The sequence below is a fragment of the Eucalyptus grandis genome, chromosome 5 (assembly GCF_016545825.1).
Source record: "Eucalyptus grandis isolate ANBG69807.140 chromosome 5, ASM1654582v1, whole genome shotgun sequence".
Classification (NCBI taxonomy): Eukaryota; Viridiplantae; Streptophyta; class Magnoliopsida; order Myrtales; family Myrtaceae; genus Eucalyptus; species Eucalyptus grandis.
Window position 1 is genome coordinate 42,842,308 of NC_052616.1, and position 18,355 is coordinate 42,860,662.

An 18,355-nucleotide genomic window follows, 5' to 3' on the forward strand; every position below is an offset into this window, starting at 1 on the left:
AAATACATTACTACCCAAAAAACATACAGGACATTTTAATTAAAATTTACAAAGCTTTGCTCGATATCTTCAGTGCGTTAAAGAAAATTCGGTGCATTCTCCAATCAAAGTCATTGCACTTCAATTTCAGTCATTTAATAAACTAAAGGTTCATTTTTGTTAAATGATTGATGCATTTTAATTGGAAATAGCTCACATTTGTGAGTACTAATATGGTTGTTTCTAGAGCATATATGATGATAAAGTGGTGCAATCAATATGATTATGAAGTTGCACAACCCTTTGCATTTTCTTTTTCATTTTTGGGATAAATGCAATGAAAATCTTTTTTCTCACCTGCAATTATGCTCAATCCCTGGGCTTCCGAAGAGCAATTTTTGAAAGTGATTGCAAAGTCTCAATTGATGTCATTTAACAAAAGGGTCTTTGCCCTTGGAGTATTCGACCATTCGTTGTAGATTCTCACTTCCTACTTCAGCAAAATCTAGGTTGGACCATGGCCTGGACCTATAGATCCAAGAATGAAACTACTTATGTGCTTGTAAATTGGGCTTTTAATCAAATAGGCACTTTCTTTTCCATGATTTCTTGTCTAGAGTTAAAAATATTGTATTAGTCAAGTCTTCTTTTATCAATTGTTCTAATATAGATACTGCATCCCTTTTGTAATGTTTTGTTTTGAAATGAAAATTTTATTTATAGCAAAAAAAGAAAAGAAAAAGTGTACTGAAAATTTTAAGACTTGTCAAGTCCTATAACTTATCAAGTTTGTGTAATTAAGTCTTTCAATTAACTATATCTAACTTGAGAAACAAAAAAAATGCTTGTAATTTTAAGATTTGATTACACCAACTTGATAAGTTTTACGACTTAATTATACTATTTAAAAGTTTTTAGGACTTAATTACACTTTTATGATAAGTTTTAAGATTTGATTGCGCTTTTTAAAAGTTTTAGAAATCAATTTTACTTTTATGATAAGTTTTAAGACTTCTAATGCACTTATCCCTACATTTTTTAAATTTCTTCATTTTTTGTTAGGGCTAACATATACCATAGTGTTGTGTCATATTTGGGGAGACATTCGTTATAGGATGAAAATTCAATTGGGAAAACATAACCAGAGTGCAACAATCAATGGACAAAAACCATCAAAGTTCAATGTGTTGAATGATTCAAATCTAATGTTGTTCGCCGATTGAAAAGTTGTATCAATTATTTCGCAAATTACAAGCTGTGGGCGAGGCAACTGGCATTTTAGCTGCTTATCCTCTCAACCCAAAACGGAAGGCGGAGGGAAGTTGGATCCATGTGGGCTGAAAGCGACCGCAGCAACTGGGGACTCTAGCGACCCTCCATCGACCCTCGATTGAAAATGGGGCGTGCCGAACAGCATCGGATTCAGAGACGGAATCGTGATCGATGGCTAGATCGTGGGTTAGCGCCGAAAGCAGCGCTTCTGGTTTTGTACTTCTGCTCGGTGCCGACGCCCTGGGCCCGGGCTCTTGTCCTCGAGTCCCTTTTCATGTATCCATTGTTCGGTTGGACATGCTCTTGTCCTCGAGTCCCTGAGCCATTAGGCATATTGTATGAGTATTTCATATCGCTTATTTATAGGATTTATGTTCTCTTTGGATACATGTGGTCTCATTTTCGATCATATAATGTGCCACATGATCGTTTCTCGACAGTTCAATAACTTTGATTGGATGTGGACTTGGTTGTTGGCTATCTTGTTAGAAAACTCAACTCAACCCTAACTCTCCCCCAAAAATGGCAAAGGGTCGCCGGTGTTGTGAAGGGAACTAAAACGCAGTGCGCCTATGGATGTCAAGTCAGAGCCAAATGACCATCTTGTCAAGGTCTTATTACTTGTAAATTTATCGAGTTTAGGTCGAAGCACATTGATCGCCAAGAACGAAAGTTTAGCTCGATCCCTGATGATAGAAAACAAAAGTCTAGTGGACCACCTTCCAGACGTGAACAAACAAGCAGTCAGGCATGTGCTTGGACTTCATTTCTCTTGTGCAGACACTCATGCAAAGTTTATGAGCTACTTTGCCAGTTCATTCCAAGGGAGAAGATAAGGAAGGGTTTTGTTGAGCGCGACTGCTCCTGACGTGACGATCCAGTGCCCCTCTTCTACCTCATTTTCGCACTAATAAAATTCCGGAGCATTTGTCTTTCAGCTTGTCTAATATCAAACATAGGTATCCCATAAATTTGGTCACTTTTGGCTTGAGAATTACATGCATATACCTTTGATTCGCCTCATCCTATGTCTCAGTCAAGATCGGAAGGGGACACCGAAATACGACTTCTGTTTTGAACATTTTCACGGGGAAAACATAAGTTCTAGAGGCCGTGCGAGGATTTGAACACGACGCATTGTTTGGCACCGACGGTAGGACATGAAATGCAAACGCGGAAAGCAAATGCAAAGCGGTACTTCTTTCCGAAAGAGCCCCATTGCCATTTTCATCGAATGCCACACCATCTACCATGTGAAATGCCATTAACTCATCGGCAAAGGGAGAGACGAGAGAGAGAGAGAGGTGACAGAGGATGATGGATTGCAATTAATGTGGATACGTGGGAGAGCAAGAAAGGTATGTAACATGGAGCTGGGAATATATGATGAGATTGTGTGAAGTCGATGTGGTCCTCTTCGAAGTGTGTTAACTACTGCCTATCCCCTTACATGCATCGGACGGTTGTTTTCATGCACAGATAGAGAGAGAGAGAGAGAGAGAGAGAGAGAGAGAGAGAGAGAGAGAGAGAGAGGTCATGCAAGAACTGCAACGCCAACGAAGCATGAGCTAATAGAGTTCGTGCCTAAATGGGGCACCACACCCTCTATCAGTTCACTTAGACATCAGAATTGCATCCTTTTCTTTATGTAAATTAAGGGTAAGATTGCATTTGTTTATGAGGTTTTCATTGGTCCAACGTTACAGGGCAATGTTGTTTTCACATGCTGTGTCAGGATGTTAATTATGGGTACAATTCATATTCAAGAACTCCACGTACATTATATGATTTTCTTTTATTGTACTATATATCTTATCATTCTCATGTCGTCCCTCGAAATTGTTTTTTCTTTTTTATTTTGTTGAATTCATCCTCATGGATATAGATACTTGGTCATTTGGAGGCTCACGAAGCACCCTACAAGATTTACAAACTAAGTAAATTCAAACTCTTGACCCATGCGAGTTAGCTGTAATCCAGAGTAGCTCGCAAGTAGTTGATGGAATTTGAATAGGCGACCTCTAGTTCATCCATCGGGAATCTATCGATACTTCAATTTATTATGTTGAACCCATCTTTCTTTTGGGGTTTTTGGAAATGTAACAGAGATTTGTTGAGGGGGGGACCAAGCCAGGCTATCATCCATCACATGGAGGTGGGGGACACATTGATTTATTGTGCAAGGATTGATGAAGCTACAGTCACACGAAAAGAGCTATTAATGCCTCTCGAGGTTACATTCACAGTCAACTACACTGAAAGCAGTCAAAGTGTAAACCTTCTCAGCAAAGGCCTTTGGATGATGTCTTTCTGATTAGGTGATGCCCCAGCAAAGTAAATTAGCCAAGGCATTTATGCAGAGGAAGTCCCTATGTCTGTGTCAAGGGAAGCAAAGAGGGCTGTTTCGAAAGACATTCTCAAGAGACATCCTCTTCGGTCTGCGGGCTACTAGGTCTCAAGAAATGGCAACATGGCTGGCGCTCCTCGGTTTTGCAAAGTGGGCTCTTGGCAGAGCAACATGGTGGACTCACCCTTGTTTATCAGTGGATCTGCCTGATGTGTTGTGCATCCGACTCTCACATTTGACTAAGTTCTTGTGCTGAAAATATTTTTGATGTGAATGTGGATTTTCGTGTCTTGTACCACACTCAATTAAGCATAATAAGTGCTAGGTATTCTTGTCCCTACCTTATTTATTTGTTTGCACGAGAAAGATGGTGTTTGCCCCTATGTTGCTCATATGTATTTCTTAAATCAAGTAAATGAAGCATTGAACCGTTAATTTATAGAATCTTGAAAATCATTCTCAACGTCTTTATTAGACAATGTCCCCGGTGTTAGAGATGCATCTTTAGACGACAAGCCCTAGTTAAAAGACCAAACTACTCCTCCACCTCATTTAAACTCCAATCACATCCCCAAACCGATGCCACTCCTCCCCAATCAGATATGCAGTCGATGCCCTCCTTATCAATCCCGTGTCTATTTGTCTTCCAGCAAGCCTCGTTTCTCTATCTACTCTCCAGGCCAACCATGGCCATGCCTTTGAAGTCTAGTCGGCATCAAGCTCAAGTAGATTTAGAGTCGAGGTTGCCGAATTGATGTCGCTTGACACAGAGAGAGAGAGAACGAGCGAGCTATGGGATGGAGGGAGAGACGAGCTCAACCAAGGTGGTTGCTAGTAACGAGGTGGCGGCTCAACTCGAGGTGGCGGATGGTACCAACAAAGGTTGCGAGTGGTGCCGTGAAGGATAGGTTGAGCTTGGATTAAGTTAGGGCTTCAGTTAGATGAATCTTGTGGCGAGTGTTTTCGGAATGGTAAAACCGAGAGGAAAATCTTTCAATTTCGATTTATAGACACGAAAGAATCACTTCAATGAATTATGCCTCATATAATTTCTTATGGAGATTTCAATTCGGAAGTTTAACACTGGCCATTTTTTTAAGAACATGTACTTCTTTTTTTGGAATCGTTTGAAAAATGAAATTAATTTACCTAGTACATGATTTTTTTTCTCTTTTTCTTTTTTTGATTTGGCCTTTCAAGTTCATCTACCTCAATGCGAGTAATTTCGATCTAGAGCGGTCCAAAGATGAAAGACCCACACACCTGAAGAACCAGCGCCCGACAAGACAACTCGAGAAAAGCTCCATCGCGTTTGTCTCCGGCCCCAGCCTTGATTTGATTTGCCTTGTGTTTTTTTCCCATCAATTAACCAAGAAATGATTTGATAGATGTCGGGAAGGTCCGCAGTTTCGAGGAGAAAACATTGGCTAGGCCGGTCCCTCCATATCACCATAATATCAGGTAGCTCGACTCAACAGAAACTAGTATATATTAATTAAAATTTATTTTTTATTTTTTGAAAAAATAAAAATTGGTAGCTTGCTATATATTTATCAAGAATTAATCTTCATTTCACAATTTCCAAACTGATTTGTTTACCGTTCTTTAAAATTCCCATCCAATATTTTCTTAAAGTGCATGAGTATTGCATCTACAAGATGAAATGACGTGGAATATCCAGTATGCATTTTAATGGAGGTAGATTTATATTAGAAGCACCGGTTTTGGAAAATTGTTATGAGACGAAATGTAGTTTAAAATAAATGTGTGATAGGGATATTGTTTAGGATTTTTTTTGTGAGACGAAAATTAATTTTAGGTAGATATGTCATGGCGTGAACATTTGTTGTTCTTAATGGTATTACCCTAATTTCTTACTTTACGTTATTTTTGTATTTGATTAGGACAGCAAGTTATAAAAAAAAATGATATTATCATTTTACCCCGAAAAAAAGCCAAAAACAAAATCCTAAATTATGTCAAGTTTGTTATATTTACTTTGAACTTGTTTTATAACACTAAAAACTTCAAACTATGTCCACTATGATATATCTATCCTAATTTTTATGTAATATAAAGAACCATAAAAGTTGTATTTATGTGACACATTTACCATCTATCAAGGTTCAATAGGATGATTTTGTAATTAAAATAATATTTTTATTTCACTTAGCCATGTCAACACTATTGGCCTTCTGACATCCGTCGATTTTTTTATGGAGCTCACTAACAAAAGCAGATAAAAATTTGAAGTTTTTGATATCACCTAAAAAAAAAAGGTTTAGGATGAATATGTTACAATTGACATAATTTGAGAATTTTAGTGACTTTTTTCTTTTATCATGATTTGTATTATTATCATAACTATAAGTGTTGACATTATAAGTTCCAACTATTGTACTGCACCAATGCCCAATGCACCAAGAGTGTTAATGGGTTGGGTTTGGACAGACCCGGCTTGAAGCATAAGGGCCGCATGCCTTGACCCGACCCAACCCCTAACACATGAGACTCAAAACGAAAATCAGATTGGGTCTGGGTCGGGTTTGTGGTTTTTTTTTTTCTTTTCTTTTAAGCAAAGTGTTGCTTCTCCTCCTCTTATTAGAACAAAAGATGTCGAGGAACTCTTTCGATGTCTTGTGAAAAAGACTCGGGATTTCAATTACTTACTTGAATAGACGTCTTGTGCATTTAATGCACTATAAATATCTAGAGAATGACATGGATCTTAATATTGGCCAACCGAACGAGTATGTTAAATGACACCTTAATTTGTAACAAGATAAGTAATTGATTGAATCGTCCTGATCAAGAATTTATCACATTATTTGGTGTATTAATCTAGTAAATTCATCTCAAGACTCCAGCATTAATTCTTGATTTTCCGGCCCCCATCTAACTAACCTCGACCCATTCAAGGACGTGCGTGTGTGGATCCTCAATCCATAAGGAGTTTTTGGGTACCGCATCGCGTGCTTATATAGTGGACTTCTTTCGATGTACTAATTTTATTTCGCACTTTTCATACTTTTTTCTTCATTTATTCATCCAAGCTAGATTGGTTGAACGTCGTGCAACCTATAAATTTAAGAAAAATTATCCAATCAATCCTGCAAACATATTATATAGATGCCAATTGAGTTCTAAACTTTTTAATTTTGTCAATTTAATCTTAATTTTTTGTGCAAAATCCCAATACAGTTGTTTTTTGACTAATTTTTGCTTGAAATATCCGATGATCGTCGGCAATAATTGAATCGTCGCATTAGCATTTCCAATAAAAATTGACTGGAAGGATCATATTATAATTCTAAGCAAAAGTTTAAAACTAAATTGAAAAAATTAAAAAATCTATAATTGAATTGACATCTATACAATAATAATAAAATTGATTGGACAATTTCTCCTATAAATTTGAGAATTGGTAACTTGAAATTTCACTTGGGTACATGATGTTGAAACCCTTGCCAGTCTTAAAACTCTAAAGCTACTTTATGCACGAAGTGAAGAAGACAAAGTGAAGTACTTGCTGGAATGGATGGGTTCACTAAATTGGCGAGGGCAAAAGCGCTATGGATGTTGAAACCCTTGCTTTTCTTACAACCCTAAAGCTACTTTATGCACGAGAACAGAAGACAAAGTGAAGTAATTGCTAGAATCTTACAACTTGAACTTCTTTTTTCTAGGTCTCACTTTTTTTTTAAAAATGTAAATGCCTGCGCAGTGTTCACGGGATCGAACCCAGAGCCTAGTACTCTTCGGCCCCATCCCCCTAATCTCTTTACTAGTAGGGCCGCATACCTGCTGGCAACAAGTTGAACTAGATTAGTTGTCTTCTAGGCTCAGATAACTCTCCCTGGGAAGTCAACTCGCTTCTCACTGAATGCCCCCTCTTGCTAACCAGCTGCCATCGTCCCAAGATGCGTGCCCACCCAATGGCGGGGAAGTAGAGCTTGGTCAGGCCCGGGGGCTGGGTGGTTCAAACCCTAGGGGGCCCCGGCGGTTTGCCATTACCCGGTTTAATGCCCTTGGTTGGCTCCGATGGGCGAGTTACTTTAAGGTCAATCTCTTTACTAGTAGGGCCGCATACCTGCTGGCAACAAGTTGAACTAGATTAGTTATCTTCTAGGCTCAGAGAATTCTCCCTGCGAAGTCAACTCGCTTCTCACTGAATGCGCCCTCTTGCTGGCCCATTTACCTAATTTTCTTTTGGCCCATTTGTAATAAGGAAGTAAATTAGGTTGCAGACTGATGATTAAAGCCAAAAAATGCACATCTTTACACTATAATTGGGTCATTAACCCCTCTCGAAACCCTTTGAAATCCTGTATGTGCTAAAACCCTTTTTAGCGGTCACTAGTCTTAATGGTTTTCTTTCTAGAAAAAAAAATGTTTGTAGAAGATGGGTGACATTAACCCCTTTGGCCCATTGCAACAGAGAAGTCAACAGACTCGTGGACCGGCTTGCAAAAGCCTAAAGAGAGAATTACCTTCCTAGTAATTGGGTAACTAATCCATTGACAGCCCTATTTGATTTATTATGTGTCGATGCTTTTGATGTAATTGCTCCAAACTTGCCTAAGTAAATGAATAGTAATCGTATTTTCGACCAAAAAAAAAGTGAATAGGGATAAAAAAAAAATCCGTCGCAAGTTCAACAATGGACACCGTTAATAAATGAAAAAAAAAGCTAATTAATCAAGATTCAATTCCCTAAAATAGGATCATAACCCTTGCCCAATTCGACGATTCAAGCTATTCTATAATTTTCTGAAAATGTTCCTGACGTGAAGGACGTGGAAAGCCGGAGTCGGCCCTGGGCATGACTTGAAAGCAAAGGCTCTCTATCTTGAGGTACTTGTTTTGATTTCTCTTTAAGTCACAAAAATTCGAAAAGCGAATGTCTCTTTCAAATTGATAGCGACTGCATTGTCCACGTCGAAAGGTAGTTTAGAAGTGCAGAAAATAGCTTTTTGCTCGTTTTGGGCATTTCGATTATTTTATAGAAACCGCACGTTCTTATTAGGCCAAGTTGAAAGCTATATCCCCTCTTACGAGAGTCATCGACTCCGCTTCTACGTAATTGGTTTTTCAAATTTCGCCCCGGATCGTATAGAATCAGTGCAATTTAATCCATGAGATGGGTGTTTGATCGTCCAACCGCGATAAACATAGTGCTCACTAATCAGTATTCTTGCTTTTCTCTTTTCTTTTATTTTTCTTCTTTTGGTTCAACTAAAAGGAAATGTAGCATGACTTCATTCGATAACAAATAGAGATGGTGACCATCAAAGTTGTTAGGCCAGCGATATCGGGTTCTACTTATCTAACACGAGATCACGTCATCAATAAACCTTTCAATGACTCGTGCCACATTGCCTAGCTATTGCATCTCTCGTGCGGTGACTTTGGAGGAATTGCAGTGATGGGCTTACTAACCTCAGACATTTGGATTGCAGGTGTTATAGAGTAGATATGACTCAAATCAAATATTTTGTAGTGAGTGTGAGACCCTAATGATAATAGTTGAAGGCTTTTTGATGTAAAAGTAGTTCTATGCACGTGCTCTCGGATTTATCACTTTTGCCTACCTCACCTCGACAATGCAAGAAGCGTGAAATGGGTCATGTGATCTAATCACAGCGAAAGCAATTGCTAAGATGTTGCTTGCAGAACCTTAAATTTTCCATTATTGCAGATTAGGGCTTATGTAATGAGCCGTGCAAGAATTTAAACAAGTCCATCATCCGCTTCATGCATTTTGCCTAATGACAAAACTGGTACATAGTGATGACCTATTCCATGGCGAAGTAATATCAGCTTAGGAAGCAAGGTCTTTTGGCTTCGATCCACATGTGGAAGAAACGAATTTCCAAAGAATGAATATAAAAAACATGGAGTAACGATTCATCTAAGCATAGGTTTGATTAATGGACTAGAAAACATTTGTGAACACTTTGGAATGCATTTGATCTCAGATTCTTGGACGAATTCAAGACGAGACGTGAGACCGTGGAGAATACTATATAAGGATGACATGAGATCCACACACCAACCACGAACCGACTTTAGTTAACCCTTCTCTTCGGCAACATCGACATTGTTTCAGATGCGATCAAGGTGTTGGAACACTCGAGATCATTCATACAAACAGGAAAACCGTGTTGGTCGAAGGATCGGGATGAAGAAAATCATGAATTGCGTGGCGAGCAAGTTCACGGGGAAGAAGATGGTGGATAGCAATGGCACAGCCAACTTCACGGGGAAGAAGACGGCGGATAGTAATAGCATAGCCAAGAAGTGGAGGATCCTAAGCGGCGCGGACGATTGGGAGCATCTGTTGGACCCTCTCAACATCGATCTCCGTCGGTACATCTTGCACTATGGAGAAATGGCACAGGCTGCTTACGATGCCTTCATCGCGGAAAAGGAGTCGAAGTTCGCCGGGGGCTGCCGGTATGCGAGGCGAGACTTCTTCTCCAAGGTGGGCCTGGAACTGGGGAATCCGTACAAGTACAGTGTGACCAAGTTCTTGTACGCGACATCGCAAGTCCAGGTCCCGGATGCGTTCATAGTTAAATCTCTGTCGAGGGAGGCATGGAGCAAGGAGTCGAATTGGATTGGGTATGTGGCGGTGGCGACGGACGAGGGGAAGGCCGTGCTGGGTAGGAGGGACATCGTGATTGCCTGGCGAGGGACGGTCCAGACGTTGGAGTGGGTGAACGATTTCGAGTTTGATTTGGTCTCGGCCTCGAAAATCCTGGGAGAGAAGGGCGATCCTAGGGTGCATCAGGGTTGGTACTCGATATACACATCCGACGACTCGCGCTCTCCCTTCAATAGGACAAGTGCCAGAGATCAGGTTGGTTTTGAATTATAATGGCTAGCTAGTGGAATCGAATGGAACGAGTACATGATAGAGGAGAGTCATTATAAACCTGAAATTAAAACGAGTCTATGGCTAAATTATTGGTATCATGAGGAAAGATTGTGATTTCGTCTTTCATTTGGGTTTCTTGTCTGATTTGATGACATTAAATTGCGCAAATTCCCTGCCTGTTCCATGACAGGTTCTGCAAGAAGTGAAAAGACTGGTGGAGCTGTACAAGAACGAGGAGATCAGCATCACCGTGACTGGCCACAGCTTGGGCGCGGCGATTGCGACGCTGAATGCGGTGGACATCGTTGCCAATGGACTGAATCAGCCTAAAGATCGGAGAGGGAGATCTTGTCCAGTTACAGCTATAGTCTTTGCCAGCCCCAAAGTCGGCGACTCCAACTTCGGAGAGGTGTTCTCTGAGTACCAAGACCTCCGAGCCCTACGTATCCGTAACGCCTTTGACATCGTCCCGAGCTATCCAATCCTGGATTATACGGAAGTCGGGGTAGAGTTGGGCATCAACACTCGAAGATCTCAGTACTTGAAGAGCCCTGGGAGCACGTCGAGTTGGCACAACTTGGAGTGCTACTTGCATGGAGTCGCAGGGACGCAGGGGTCGAAAGGAGGGTTCAAGCTAGAGATCAACCGCGATGTCTCCCTCGTGAACAAGAGACTCGATGGTTTGAAGGACGAGTATCTCGTGCCGGTCTCTTGGCGGTGCGAGAAGAACAAGGGCATGGTTCAGCAGGAAGATGGGTCCTGGAAGTTGATGGACCATGAAGAGGATAATGATCTTACTTCAATGTATCAAATGTAAATAAAGGCAGTAGACACACTTGTGCTCCTAGTCTTTTCCAGAACCGATGTACACCAGAAAAGAGATTCATCGGTTTTCATGAGTGCACATTGATGATGCTTAAGCTTATGGGCCATCAGATGTAATGGTTTTTCATTGTGGATTAGAGCTTTCTTTCGCTTTCGTGGGATGGCGTGTCTCCGATTTGGGCTACGTGAGATACCTCGCTACTCTCATGAATCCTCGGGAGAGAAGAACGGCATAAATTTCGTGGAATCGATAAACCATTAACAGGTGTAATCGCAGAAGATGGGGCGTTATCAAACTGATCTCCAAAAAGGAAATTAGATTTTTCTGCACCCTAAAAGATTGCGCAGAAGAAAGGGGGTTGATCTCGTGCTTCTGTAGAAGGGGAGAAAATACCAAAGCCTGCCCTGTTGGACAAACCAATCTAAACTCATGATGGAAACACGATAGAGATATTAAGATTTATGTACTCAGTAGATTTATGAAATTATGCAAAAATGGTAAATAATTATTTATCATAATGGATCCATATAAATGCTCAAAAGAAATCTTTTGTAGCGTTTAGTAAAACTTTTTAATTTATGAGTCTTAGCATATCTAGTATTGTTCAAGTCACTATTTCAAGATTCATTTTAATATACATCCCAAATTCGTTGAATAAAACTACAAAGCATTCTCACTGGGCCTAGTATATTTCATATTTAGGAAAATCATATGTTGTTCGGTATCTTTCTACTAGCACAGGAAATCTAACTGTAGAGACGTTGAAATTAGTAGTGCATTTTCTTTTCGCACGAGGATTTGAACGATGATTGATCCCACAAATAAGACAAAATGTTGCAGAGCTAATGTAATGCCAAGGAAAGAGACCAATATATAGTCCCAAGGAGAGTGATAAGAGGGCCGGCGGCCTCCTTTAAGCCCATGGCCAAACTTAGATGGAGGTTGCCCATGGTGGCCCGGACCTCAGATAGAGGTCGCGGCCGCGGCCCTTGCCGGGGCCGTGGGTGAACTCAGATCGAGGCTGCAAGATCTCACAGCAACGACGGATGAGGTAGTCCATAGAGGCCTTGTGAGTGTCATCGGGGTGCGCAGAGAGAGAAAGAGAGATGCTGAGGAGATCGAGATGGGAGTGCTTCCTCTCGAGCCAATAGGCTTCACACCAAGCTACGAAAGAAAGTCCAGGCCAGAACTGTGGACAGGGAATTATACAAGCGACCAATCTACTCCTTGCCCCCCGGGTTGGAGCCCACAGATTCAAGTACGGGCGAAGCAGCTACAAGTGGAAAAAGTTTTAGAAATCCGAAGATTGCAGTTTCGAATAAAAACAAGTTCAATAGAGTTGCCACCAATCATTTTAAATAACGTTAGGATGATTGAAAAACCTAGGTGAATGCATTAAAGATACCGGTCATTTTGCGAGAAAACCGTATAAGCAATCCGGAGGTTCACTACGTGTGGGGAAGGGTTAATGCCCTCATAATGCCCATTTTGCACCACACTACTTAATTGAATTCTTGAATGCAATTTTGTTTCTTTCGAGAATATAATCCGGTGAAGTTCTTCACATTCTCCTTTATGCCCCAAAATGACTCAATGTCCCTTGTCTAATTTGTGTTTTGTAAATATGTATTATAACGTTGCAAATACGCATGAGTCCTAATTTTGAGTGTTAGCTGGTGCAACTGCTTGAGTGGCGTTTATCCAACAATGTATGAACAATTTTGAGAATGATGGAGTCATGTTGTTTCGACTAGAGGTACTTTTGTCCTTTCGGTCATATAAAATATTGGGTATTTGAAAACTAAAAATAGTTCTGGAAAGACAATAAAATTTTGATTATTTTTGGAAAAATCATGATGTATGAGGAGACTTAGTTTAAAATTGGGCAATTATTTACCCTTTATTTTTATTTTTTATTTTTATTTTGTTCTAGTCCTACCCTACTCCTTCACTCAAGCATCCTCACTACGGGTGTGCAAAATGAACTGCTTGAACTGGGATTGCCCGGATCATACCAAATTGGCCGGTTATGTTCGGTTTTCGAGAATGTTGGTTTAATTCCCGGTTCTTAAAAGTGAAACTAGTATCCGGACGGTTTGATTTCTGATTTCAAGGGGAACAAAACTGTGCACTAGACCGATCAGCCACCGCCACTTGCCATCCTGAACAGTCGGGTAATTACATAAATTTGACAAACACAGATTCATCGTGACATCACGTCCCCACCACACAGCCATTGTGATGACCTTGGATCCGCCGCAACCGACTCCCCCACCGCAATCAAGTGCTTCTCAAAGTTCCTTGATAGTCGACAGGGTACACATCTTGATATGAGAGAGAGAGAGAGAGAGAGAGAGAGAGAGAGAGAGAGAGAGAGAGAGAGAGAGAGATGGCTGAGAACAATTGTGGTGATGGTCAAGACAATGAATGGAGGCAGCCGTGATACTTTACGTGGTGGCTATGCGGGGTTGTCCGCAAAGAGATGGTCGAGAACAATTGTCATTGCCAGAGTCGCCGACTTGCTTCTTTCTAGCGGGTGCTTTGGCCTAACTCAAAACCCCTTCCCCATCCTCAGCAAAGAGCGCGCCATTGCCTGTGTCGGAATTGGAGTTGCCGAAGTTGAAAACAACAGGGAAGTTGAAGAAATCAATTGAGTTGCCAAGAGGGAGTAAACAGAGCAAAGCGAAGATCACAACGCAGGTCTTGGAAGCCATGGATGATGTTGCAGGAAGTTTGTGATTTTCTCTTGGAGTTCAGCTACCATTAGGAAAAAGAAAAAAAAAGTGACTAGTTCTATTGGACTGGATCGAAATCGGATTGGAACGGTCCAGTTCCCAATTATAGTACCAACCACTCCAATTCCCAGTTCTTAATTTTGGGAATCAGTCTGTTTTTGGTTCCACCTTGGAACTTGATTGGATTGGGAACTAATCACCTTTAGTCCTCACTCCAGCCCTGAGAAAATGGGGAATTGAACACCCTAGTTCTTAGACTCTCCCTTCCCGAGTGGGAAGGGTGGTGAGGTTTGTTTGGATTGATTTCCTTAATATTTCGACTTATGAGTTAGTTGATATGTAAGTGTTTTTCAAAAATTAATAACTAAGACTTTTATTTATTAATTTTTATAAGCGATACAAGCTATTATATTTAAAAAACGCTTTTCAAATTATTTAATTTTCATGAATTAAATGCACCTTCAGTTTTTCTTTACCAACATAAACCCAATATATGATTAACTATCAAAAAATACATATACGAAGATACATTTGCAATTGAAATTTTTTAAAGAAACACGAAGTGTCATACGAAAGCATACGTCTAAATAATTTGAAAGTAATTGTAAAAGTGCAAGCACCTTGATGTATTCAAATAATTTATAAATTACCATCATTACCTTATCCCTGTCGCATCTCTTTATGACTCTTTTTTTTTTTTTCTCTTTATGACTCATTTGACCTCTCAATTTTTCAATCCTTGAAGCAAATTAAAAGAGCAAATAGCAACAAAGTTTCCTAAAACAGCTATAAAAACAAAACAATCAATGATCCTCAATTATTGCACAAAACACTCTGTTATTATCGATATCTTGAACGAAAGTAATCACAAAGTATTTTAGATGACTAAAATCGCATGCATCACTCGTTTTTACGACAGACAGACAGGCCAACCAAACCAAAACAGCAGCAACGAATGTAACTAGGACATTGGTATGTCATTAGCGAGAAGATAACATATGTAAGGGGGGATCAGACGCCATCTTTCTGGAACCTGGAGGCTAAATCATCTGTTCAAGTGGAGGCGGAGGTTATCATCTCGAGTGCCACCGGAAGACGTAGCCGCGCGTCCCGTAGTCCCACTCCCTGCGGTCACGCTGCCCGACATAGAAATTCCCGCGACAATAATCAAGTCGGTGAAGCGACGAATGAGACGATTGTTGGAACCAAGCGGGATATACAACAGAAGGTATAAACTCAAGATGATGAAGAGGGCGACCGATCCCAAGACCAAGACAACAATCGCAAGCCAAGCGAGTTTGGTTACGGTTACGTAGACGCCTGCCATGAATGCTAGAGCCATTGCGGCAAGAGCTACCAGCAATGGGAGTCTTGCTTTCAAAAGGGCATTTCGCACTGCGTGAGGATCATTAATCTGTGTCCAGAGGAGGATCACGAGTGCGATGATTGAGCTGTACATGGCGATGGAGTTGGAAATCACAAAGACATTGTACATGGCTTTGTGGAGCAATATGGCGATTCCGGCGCCTGGGTCGGAACCATTGTATCCTCCTGGAACGGAAAAACCAGAAGCGAAAGTCATGGCGGCCACGAGCGTCGCAACGACCATGCGAGTATTCGCCTCCTCCTTGAGTCTATCCAATTCTGGAGGTTCCAATTCTTTCCCTGGGATCCGACGGTTTGGCTTGCAGATAGCTAATTCTCCACTTCTCGGTGTCCCAGCAGATTGCAAGATTATTCGTGTTAACCTCTGCAAGTAGAGAGTCAAAGAATAAACAAAGAAACTAAAACTTTATGATTTTGGCAACTAAATCACACATTTGACTGAGAACATTCTTATTCACATACCTCATTAATTTATATTCGAGGTCTGTCCCTGATCGGTATACAATTTGCAATAGATGATCACCCATGACAAAAGTGTAAGAGGTCGTACCTTCCGAAGTGGAGCATCCATTCCTTTCATGTCCTGCTCCACCACATCCAGAGCCGTCATGTTATTCATATCTACCAGCTTGAGATCAACTCTACTGTCTCGTGCAAGAAGAAGCAAGACCGAAGGTTGCCAGTGCAACGCAGCCAGATGCAGAGGCGTATTCATGTCGAAATCTCTTGCATTTATGAGGTGACCGAACTTGGGATTTTTCAGTATGTATTTGACGGTTGAAATGCATCCGTACCTTGCTGACACGTGAAGAATGTTCTGTTGTAGCATAGATGGAAACTCTGCAGGGTCTGGCCATTGCCGAAGTAGCTCCTCGACGATCCCGACGTGATCCATCATGCAGGCGACATGGATAGGAAGATAGCCCTCGGTACTACCGTGCTCCAGCATGGTACTATCTTGCTCCAGCACGCTCTTCGGGAACTTCTCGATCATGAACTTCACTCCATCGAGATAATTCTTATATGCAGCGAAATGGAGTGGAGTGCCATATTCCGCATCTCTCAATTGAAATAGCCACGGCTTCTTTTCCCACATTTCTGTCAGCATATCTAAATCCAGCAAAAGAATTTGATCATTTGGGATGAACACAAATACTGTAATTCTTCAATAGCAGTTGATCCCGTCCTAGACGATCCGAAGCGTGGGGAGTTGACTCACAGTCTTGCCCCTTAGAATAGTAAGCTATCGATACCATACGTACACGGGCCTCTAATAAATTAGACGTTGCTTGTGAAACTTGATTTTTACACCCCCAGTGGAAACCAAAATGAAGTAAACGAAAGAGTGACCGGGAAGATCAACTAATGAGTGTGAGCATGAAAGTAGGGTTTACCCAATTTCCGGTGCATAACCGCGACATGAGCGGGTGACATGCCGAAAACCATTTGAGTCTGTGATCTCCTCTCGTCTTCGCCCTCATTTGGCACTTCCAACAAGCACTTGAGAACCTCCAAGTCCCCTGTTTCGACGGCTAGGCACCATGGAGACTTGCTTTCCTTATTCTGATAATACAACGGATCGGGATCTGCGTTCACCAACCGACGGATCACCTCGTAATGGCGATTCTTCACGGCCTCGTGCAGAGCGGAGTTGCCGCTGCGGTCGGTTAATCTTGGATTCCCCTGGGGAAGGAGGAGCTCCACCGCACTGGTTTTCCCGGCTCTAGCCGCAAGGAGCAGCGGTGTCTCTCCTCTGGAGTTTGTCGCGGAGATCCAGTACTCAGGGAAAAAATCGATGATCGCTCTGATAATATCATCATTCTCTGTTTCCATTGATGTCGGGTAAATTTAAGCACGAAAATTCTAACATTTTAAAAATGCGCAGAAGAACAAATAAATGTTATGGTCACACCCTTTTTAATATACCTGCTGCAGCATGGAGCAATGTACTCTTGGAGGGGCTGTGAAGGTGGAGAACGACGGGCAGCGACACTCCTTCCTTGGCACAATGATCCTCCAGGGCTTTGATGAATTTGTCGACGTCCCTTTCCTTTGCAGCCAAGTATAACTGATGATCCATAATTTTCTTGGGTTCTGCAGGATCCCGCCGTTGTTGGCTCGGGTCTTCCCTGATTAACTTATCCAGTCTCTCCCTTCTCTTCTTCCACGTCTCCAGCTCCATAGATTGCCTCGCATCCATCTGTGTGTGTGTGTGTGTGACTATGTCTGTGGATTTGGATGTTTTGCCCTGGTGTCCTGGGAATCAAATTCAGCAGAGTGGTCAATATATCCGGTATGACATAAGTCTTCGTCCTTTTTTTTTTTTTTTATTTTAAACTTTTTCTTTGAGAAATCATAGACAAAGACGTGAAATTTTAAATGATAATGACTTGACTTGGTCCAATGATCAAAACCGCCATGTGAGGGGTGATCATTAACACAGCACTCTGCTTTGACGTGACCTCGACGGACCCAGGCTTTACTGCCGGGGCCCACGTCCACGTGCCGAGGACCCTGTTGTAGGAACTGAGGTTTCTTGAACTCAATCGCTAGGAACCGGCTGTAGGATCCATGGACTTAGGCTTGGTCTTGATGGACTCGACTTTGAGTACATACGACAAGCATGAGAGCCGGGTATTTAGACATAGCCTCTGAAAACCCGAGCTTGACTGCCAAGGACTAGGCATGAGCGTTAGGGTACCCATGTCTAAGTACCGAAATTTAATCATATTTTGAAAAATGATTTCCCATTTTGAAATAAAAAAATATATTGCACCATCAAGATAGATGACAAAAATGAAGACCTTCGCGCTAGCAAGACCTTTGCGGTCTTGCTAGCGAGTGTGAGTATAATAGAGGAGGGAAGGGCCCAGGGGCTCATCCTTCTCTTTCTCCTCTCGACATTGATGAAGAAGCGTGAGAGAAAGGGA

General features: G+C 41.4%; 2 protein-coding genes across 2 annotated transcripts; one reads left to right on the forward strand and one right to left on the reverse strand.

Moving 5' to 3' along the window:
• Positions 1 to 9,615: 9,615 nt before the first annotated feature.
• LOC104444992 (phospholipase A1-IIgamma) lies at positions 9,616 to 11,377 on the forward strand. Its single transcript, XM_010058768.3, has 2 exons — positions 9,616 to 10,460; positions 10,669 to 11,377. The coding sequence occupies exons 1-2, from the start codon at positions 9,708 to 9,710 to the stop codon at positions 11,293 to 11,295; spliced, it is 1,380 nt and encodes a 459-aa protein (XP_010057070.2). The 5' UTR covers positions 9,616 to 9,707; the 3' UTR covers positions 11,296 to 11,377.
• Positions 11,378 to 14,886: 3,509 nt separating this feature from the next.
• LOC104446906 (protein ACCELERATED CELL DEATH 6) lies at positions 14,887 to 17,704 on the reverse strand. The gene is made up of 4 exons (XM_010060696.3): positions 17,352 to 17,704; positions 16,820 to 17,248; positions 15,976 to 16,535; positions 14,887 to 15,789 (listed from the first exon to the last, which is right to left on the reverse strand). The coding sequence occupies exons 1-4, from the start codon at positions 17,623 to 17,625 to the stop codon at positions 15,085 to 15,087; spliced, it is 1,968 nt and encodes a 655-aa protein (XP_010058998.2). The 5' UTR covers positions 17,626 to 17,704; the 3' UTR covers positions 14,887 to 15,084.
• Positions 17,705 to 18,355: the final 651 nt, after the last annotated feature.

Bases quoted from the DNA above. Each gene is read 5' to 3' on its own strand.
- LOC104444992 (XM_010058768.3), top strand. From the start codon at position 9,708: ATGCGATCAAGGTGTTGGAACACTCGAGATCATTCATACAAACAGGAA. The intron at 10,461-10,668 runs GTTGGTTTTGAA...GTTCCATGACAG, and splicing joins GGACAAGTGCCAGAGATCAG to GTTCTGCAAGAAGTGAAAAG.
- LOC104446906 (XM_010060696.3), bottom strand. From the start codon at position 17,625: ATGGATGCGAGGCAATCTATGGAGCTGGAGACGTGGAAGAAGAGAAGG. The intron at 17,249-17,351 runs GTATATTAAAAA...CAATGGAAACAG, and splicing joins ATTGCTCCATGCTGCAGCAG to AGAATGATGATATTATCAGA. The intron at 15,790-15,975 runs GTACGACCTCTT...CTCTACTTGCAG, and splicing joins TGGATGCTCCACTTCGGAAG to AGGTTAACACGAATAATCTT.